General features: G+C 46.2%; 1 protein-coding gene across 1 annotated transcript in view; it reads right to left on the bottom strand.

Moving 5' to 3' along the window:
• Positions 1 to 7,239, bottom strand: part of SULT2A1 (sulfotransferase family 2A member 1) — a 29,970-nt gene that overhangs the window by 5,764 nt on the left and 16,967 nt on the right. Inside the window, exons 2-4 of the mRNA XM_017888842.1 lie at positions 6,663 to 6,871; positions 4,901 to 5,027; positions 1,982 to 2,076 (exon numbers count right to left, since the gene is read on the bottom strand). Of these exons, the coding sequence (XP_017744331.1) occupies positions 1,982 to 2,076; positions 4,901 to 5,027; positions 6,663 to 6,871 (431 nt within the window). The remainder of the gene's footprint in view (positions 1 to 1,981; positions 2,077 to 4,900; positions 5,028 to 6,662; positions 6,872 to 7,239) is intronic.

Below are 7,239 nucleotides of genomic sequence, written 5' to 3'. Positions count from 1 at the left end.
AAAAAAAAAAAAAAAAAAAAAAAAAAGAAATTCATGCTCAGGCCATAGGCCATAGAGGATTGGACGGTAGGAGCCAGAGGAAGGTGTTGGGATATGATGTTTCTCAGGTGGAACAAAATCCAATGTTGGTGTTATCTTCTCTTTTCTGTAAGATACCACTAATAAGTCAAGTTCTTTCTTCTTTATTTAAAAAAAATTATTATTATTATTATTTTTTATTTTTTGAGACAGTCTTGCTCTGTTGCCCAGGCTGGAGTACAATGGCGTGATCTCTGCTCACTGCAACCTCGGCCTCCCGGGTTCAAGCAGTTCTCCTGCCTCAGCCTCCTCAGTAGCTGGGACTACAGGTGTATGCCACCACACCCAGCTATTTTTTTCTATTTTTGGTAGAGATGGAATTTCACCATGTTGACCAGGCTGGTCTTGAACTCCCGACCTCAAGTGATCCCCCTACCTCGGCCTCCCAAAGTGCTGAGGTTACAGGTGTGAGCCACCGTGCCTAACCTTCTTTTTCTTTTTTTTTTTTTTTTTTTGAGACAGGGTCTCACTCTGTCGCCTAGCCTAGAGTGCAGTTGCATTATCTCGGCTCACTGTAACCTCTTCCTCCGTGGTTCAAGTGATTCTCATACCTCAACCTCCTGAGTAGCTGGGACCACAGGTGCCTGCCACCACGCCCGGCTAATTTTTTGTATTTTTAGTAGAGACGGGGTCTTGCTATGTTGGCCAGGCTGGTTTCGAACTCCTGGAATCAAGCAACCCACCTGCCTTGGCCTCCCAAAGTGTTGAGATTACAGGCGTGAGCCACTGAGCCCGGCCTCAAGTTGTTCTTTCAATGGCCTAATCACTCACTGGTTCTGAGTATCATGTGACAGCTTTTCCCCTTGGTCACTATTCACTCCAGTATTTGGATCTCAGAATAGTGAGATAAATTGATTGCATGCCTTCATTTCTGTTTATACCAGCCAAGTTGAGATGTCAGACACTTGGAACCATCTCTGGAACTAAACCACTTCTACCCAGTCCCGTCCTCTCTTCCAGTGCCCTCTCAATGCTTGGTTATCAGCAGCAAAATAGGTCTCGCTCAGAGAAATTTTTACATACACCAGTGCTACCAGGAGACATCATACTCTGCCTCAATGCATGGAACATGCTCCTTATTTTTATTTTTAGAGCTGGAGTCTTGCTCTGCTGCCCCAGTCTGGAGTGCAGTGGTGTGATCATAGCTCACTGCAGCCTCGAATTCATGGGCTCAAGTGATTCCCCTGGTCTTGGCTTCCCGAATAGCTGGAATTAGAGGTGTGCACCCCCACATCTGGCTAATTTTTTTTCTTTTGTAGACTGGAATCTTGCTGGTCTCAAACTCCTGACCTCAAGTGATTCTCCCGTCTTGGCCTTCCAAAGTGCTGGGATTACAGGATTACAAGTGTGAGCCACTGCACCAGTGCCAAAAAAGCTCTCTAGATTTTTTTTTTTCTTTGAGACAGAGTCTTGCTCTGTCGCCCAGGCTAGAGTGCAGTGGCACAATCTTGGCTCACTGCAAACTCCACCTCCCAGGTTCAAGCGATTCTCTTGCCTCAGCCTCCTGAGTAGCTGGGATTACAGGTGCTCGCCACCGCGCCCGGCTAATTTTTGTATTTTTAGTAGATATGGGGTTTTACCATCTTGGCCAGGCTGGCTTTGAACTCCTGACCTCGTGATCCACCCGCCTCGGCATCCCAAAGTGCTGGGATTACAGGAGTGAGCCAAAGTGCCTGGCTTAGATGTTTTAAGATGAAATAAGGAGCATGAAGCTTAGGCAAGGGTCAACCAGAAACAGGGCAATGAAGACCAGGGAGTTAATCCCACTCTTTGTGACTCTTCTTTAACTGAGGCTCCACTTTAACTGAGAGGGTGGCATGAAGACAGCGCAATGGAGGGAATTTAGGGAAAGTAAGGACAGTGGTGAGAGGGTGTGCACTGACTCTAAAAATAATGGGGTTACCTGTTTCAGCTCCTCATAACTCAGTAACAGGAAGTTTTTCTTCTCTCTCATAGGCATCCAGCCGTGAATGTGGTCAAACCATGACCCATAAATCACTGCATGGGGTGGCAGAAAGAGTGATAGGTTACACATTTTATGAGGGCAGGCATCCAATCTATTATGTTCACTCCCCCACCTGCTTGTTAATGTATAATTGACCAATAAAACTTGAAGGAAACTTGGTCAAAGGGTACCAACAAATGGTATATGTTTACAGTATATAACATGATGTTTTGAAATACATGTACATTGTGAAATGACAGTGTATTAGTCAGTTTTCACACTGCTATGAAGAACTGCCCAAGACCGGGTAATTCACAAAGGAGAGTGGTCTAACTGACTCACAGTTCGGCATGGCTGGGGGAGCCTCAGGAAACTTACAATTATGGAGAAAGGGAAAGCAAGGCAACTTCCTCACAAGGCAGCAGGAGGGAGAAGTGAGTGCTAGCTGGGGAAATGCCAGACACTTATAAAACCATCAGATCGCAAAGGTGGCACATATACACCATGGAATACTATGCAGCCATAAAAAAGGATGAGTTCATATCCTTTATAGGGACACGGATGAAGTGGGGAAACCATCATTCTGAGCAAACTATCACAAGGACAGAAAACCAAACACTGCATGTTCTCACTCATAGGTGGGAACTGAACAATGAGAACACTTGGACACGGGGTGGGGAATATCACACACCGGGGCCTGTTGTGGGGTAGGGGGAGGGGCAGGAATAGCATTAGGAGATATACCTAATATAAATGATGAATTAATGGGTGCAGCACACCAACATGGCACATGTATACCTATGTAACAAACCTGCACATTGTGCACATGTACCCTATACCTTTTTAAAATATAAAAGAAAAATTAGAGAAAAAAAAACCTAAAACTCCAAACAAAAAACAAAAAAACCATTAGCTCTTGTGAGGACTCACTCACTATCATGAGAACGGCACGGGGGAAACCACTACCATGATCCAATCACTTCCCACCAGGTCCCTTCTACAACACGTAGGGATTATGGGGATTACGATTCAAGATGAGATTTGGGTGGGGACACGACCAAACCATATCAGACAGAAGCAAGCTAATTAACATATTCATTTCCTCATATACTTACCGTTTTTTGCTGGGGAGGTGACAACATTTAAGATGGTCTCTCTGGCCGCGCACGGTGGCTCAAGCCTGTAATCCCAGCACTTTGGGAGGCCGAGACGGGCGGATCACGAGGTCAGGAGTTCGAGACCATCCTGGCTAACACGGTGAAACCCCGTCTCTACTAAAAAATACAAAACTAGCCGGGCGAGGTGGCGGGAGCCTGTAGTCCCAGCTACTCGGGAGGCTGAGGCAGGAGAATGGCGTGAACCCGGGAGGCGGAGCTTGCAGTGAGCTGAGATCCGGCCACTGCACTCCAGCCTGGGCGACAGAGCAAGACTCTGTCTCAGGAAAAAAAAAAAAAAAAAAAGATGGTCTCTCTTAGAAATTGTCAAGTATGGAATACATTATTATTATTAACTATTATTATTATTGAGACAGAGTCTCACTCTGTCGCCCAGGTTGGGGTGCCATGGAGCGATCTCGGCTCGCTGCAACCTCTGTCTCCTAGATTCAAGCGATTCTCCTGCCTTAGCCTCCCGAGTAGCTGAGACAACAGGCACATGCCACCTACCTGGCTAATTTTTTGTATTTTTAGTAGAGATGGGGCCTCGCCAAGTTGGCCAGGCTGATCTTGAACTCCTGACCTCAGGTGATCTGCCTGCCTCGGCCTCCCAAAGTGCTGAGACCAGAATGAAGATATTAATCAAGATGGTAGGACTTGATTAATAATTAGAGAAAAGAAAGTGGTGACAGGTCCAGGGGAGTGGGATGGGAAAAGAGGATGCTTATGAAATATTAGACTCATGCTAGCCTTTGGGTGAGGGGTGGAGTAAGATAAAGGTGCACTAGAAACCGTTTCACCCATAGGAGAAAGGTGTTCAAAAATTTTTTTCTTGAGACGGAGTTTCGATTTTGTTGCCCAGGCCGGAGTGCAGTGGCATGATCTTGGCTCACTGCCACCTCTGCCTCCCGGGTTCAAGCAATTCTCAAGCCTCAGCCTCCAGAGTAGCTGGGATTACAGGTGCCCACCACCATGCCCGGCTAATTTTTTGTATTTTTAGTACAGACAGGGTTTCATTATGTTGGCCAGGCTGGTCTCAAACTCCTGACTTCAGGTGATCCACCGGCCTCGGCCTCCCAAAGCGTTGGGATTACAGGCGTGAGCCACTGCACTCGGCCAGAAAGGTGTGCAAATTTGAGTGTACTGAAATAGAGGCATCGGTGGCTGTCTCTAATGGAGATATCTGTAGCTGGTGTATTGCTGAGAGACACATCACAGCTGAGATGCAGGCTCATAGAGTTTTGAGATCAATTGGAAAGTAGTGAAAAAGCCCAGAAATTCTGCATAACTAGATGTGTAGCCATCCCAGAGTCATGCAAACAGTTCTGAGACAGAGAGAAACAGAACATTAAAGGGGTTTTGGAAAGAGGCATCAGAAAAATATGGCGGAAGGTCAGGATTGTGTTGTCCCGGAAGCCAGTGAAAAGCTAACTTCCAGAAATCTACACATTAGGAGAGTAGAGGAGAGTGTAAGTTTCCTGTGCTAGTACTGGAGGTTCTAGAGACTTAGAAAATAGCTAGGATGGTTTATCATGGGGCAAGCTGAGGGGGTGACTAGAGTTCTGCTGCTCTGCGGGAGAGTAAGCAAACTTAGCAGATTTGACTTCCAGGGGTGGTGGACCCTTCAACCCATGCGTTGGTGAGACCTAGAGATGTGAGGCTGGATGTTAAATGAGGTCGGATAGAAGACTCCACGTACACCCATATTTTGCAAAACACTCACCATTTCCTTGAGAGAACCATTCAAAATATTGTTCCCATGACTTTGGTTTCTTAACGAACTTCACGCTATTCCAGAAAAAATAACCAGACACGAAAACATCTCTGGGATTTCTCATGAGATAAATCACCTTACATGGAAAATGGGAGAATGAAAATCAGTATAGTCATTCCTCACTCTTATTGATCTTCATAAAAATGGAGAAAATGCCAATTCCTGGATAATGCCTGATAATATCAATGGATTATTTTAATAAATTACTTACTGCATTCACTAATCAAATTTAACGTGCCTGTGAAGCAGTCACAGCACTAGGAATATGACAATGGAAGAAGGAAGCGTCATTCCTTCCCTCTGGGATGTTACAGTCCACTCACAACGGGAAGCAAATGGAAGGTTTCCAAAGGTGAGTGATGTATATTTGTGTACTAGGGTTTAAAGATCATTAACAGGAGGATAAATTCATAAGCTCAGCTACATTCACAGATATGTAGCACTATTATCCATATACAATGCCCAAGATCACGGATAAATCTCACAGACATTACTTTGAGTGAAAGAAGTCAGACTTTGGCCGGGCATGGTGGCTCATGCCTGTAATCCCAGCACTTTGGGAGTCCAAATCACTCGAGGTCAGGAGTTCGAGACCAGCCTGGCCAACATAGTGAAACCCTGTGTCTACTAAAAATACAAAAGTTAGCCAGGCTTGGTGGCGCACACCTCTAGTCCCAGCTACTCAGGAGACTGAGACAGGAGAATCACTTAAACCTGGGGAGGCGGAGGTTGCAGTGAGATAAGATCACACCACAGGCCAGGCACGGTGGCTCATGCCTGTAATCCAAGCACTTTGGGAGGCTGAGGTGGGCGGATCACGAGGTCAGGAGATCGAGACCATCCTGGCAAACACGATGAAACCCTGTCTCTATTAAAAATACAAAAAATTAGCCAGGCATGGTGGCGGGCGCCTGTAGTCCCAGCTACTGGGGAGGCTGAGGCAGGAGAATGGCGGGAACCTGGGAGGCGGAGCTTGTAGTGAGCCGAGATCGCGCCACTGCACTCCAGCCTGGATGACAGAGCGAGACTCCGCCTCAAAAAAAAAAAACAAACAAACAAACAAAAAAAAAACTTCACACACCAATAAACACCTTCCAGGAAAGTACGATTCTAGAAGCAGTCTGAGCTATGCAAGGTCTCGGATATGCCTAGTCCCTCTTGTGAGCACCCCTCAGCCCCATGGGAGATGCATGTGGCTGCTGATATCAACACATAGCTAAACACAGTAAGACGAAGTGGGTACAGAGCTCCGCATGGCACCAGGGCAGTCAGCCTGGATACAGGCATTGCTTGATGAATGTGCTGCATCCCATAGGAACACCTCTGTGTCTTTTACGTGGCAGAAGCCATTTGTTGAATTCGGATTGGCTAATTAATTTTTAGGGCAACTGAAGGTGGTTATCTAGCAATATAATATGGCTATACATTCTGGTTGGGTGTAGAACCTCGTTTTCTAAGATTCCGGCATTATTGTTTCACCCTATCCCTGGTTTAAATCTGGCTGGGGTAATCTGTGGAATGGTCTACACCCTTGAACTCAAGGACAGTTCTGGGAGCAGCCTCATAGGTGTCACCTAATACGGAATCTCAGGTCCCAACAACACGGACCTGCTGAAGGCGAGTGCATTTCAGCAAGATCTCCAGATGACTTCTAGGCACATCAATATTTAAAAGTCATTGATCAAACACGTCTTAACCATTATGCACTGACCTTGGCCTTGGAACTGAAGAACGACTTGGGGAATAACTGGATGGGGAGGTGGGAGGAGAAGAGACGTGGACCCTCCTCTTTACTGAGTGATTCATACCCAATCTCAGTCTCTACCCAGGGTGATCTCTCCCAGATGGGCACAGATTGGATCCACTTGGGATCCCCCTTGGAGTGAATCAGGCAGAGAATCTCAATCAACCAGTTTGTTCCTGGAGAAAGAAAGAAAAAATTACAGTAAAATATACATAATATAAAATGTACCATCTCAGCCGGATGCGGTAGCTCACACCTGTAATCCCAGCACTTTGGGAGGCTGAGGCAGGTGATCATGACGGCAGGGGTTCAAGACTAGCCTGGCCAAGATGGTGAAACCCCGTCTTTACTAAAAATACAAAAATTAGCCAGGTGTGGTGACAGGCACTTGTAATCCCAGCCACTCGGGAGACTGGGGCAGAGAATTGCTTGAACCTGGGAGGTGGAGCTTGCAGTTAGCCGAGATTGTAGCACGGCGCTCCAGCCTGGGCAACAGAGCAAGACTCCGTCTCAAAAAAAAAAAAAAAAAGCCAAAAAAAAAAGC

The sequence above is a fragment of the Rhinopithecus bieti genome, unplaced genomic scaffold (assembly GCF_001698545.2).
Source record: "Rhinopithecus bieti isolate Rb0 unplaced genomic scaffold, ASM169854v2 scaffold_574, whole genome shotgun sequence".
Taxonomy (NCBI): Eukaryota; Metazoa; Chordata; class Mammalia; order Primates; family Cercopithecidae; genus Rhinopithecus; species Rhinopithecus bieti.
Note: the sequence above shows the minus strand (reverse complement) of the source record. Positions and strands in the feature narration are given on the sequence as shown.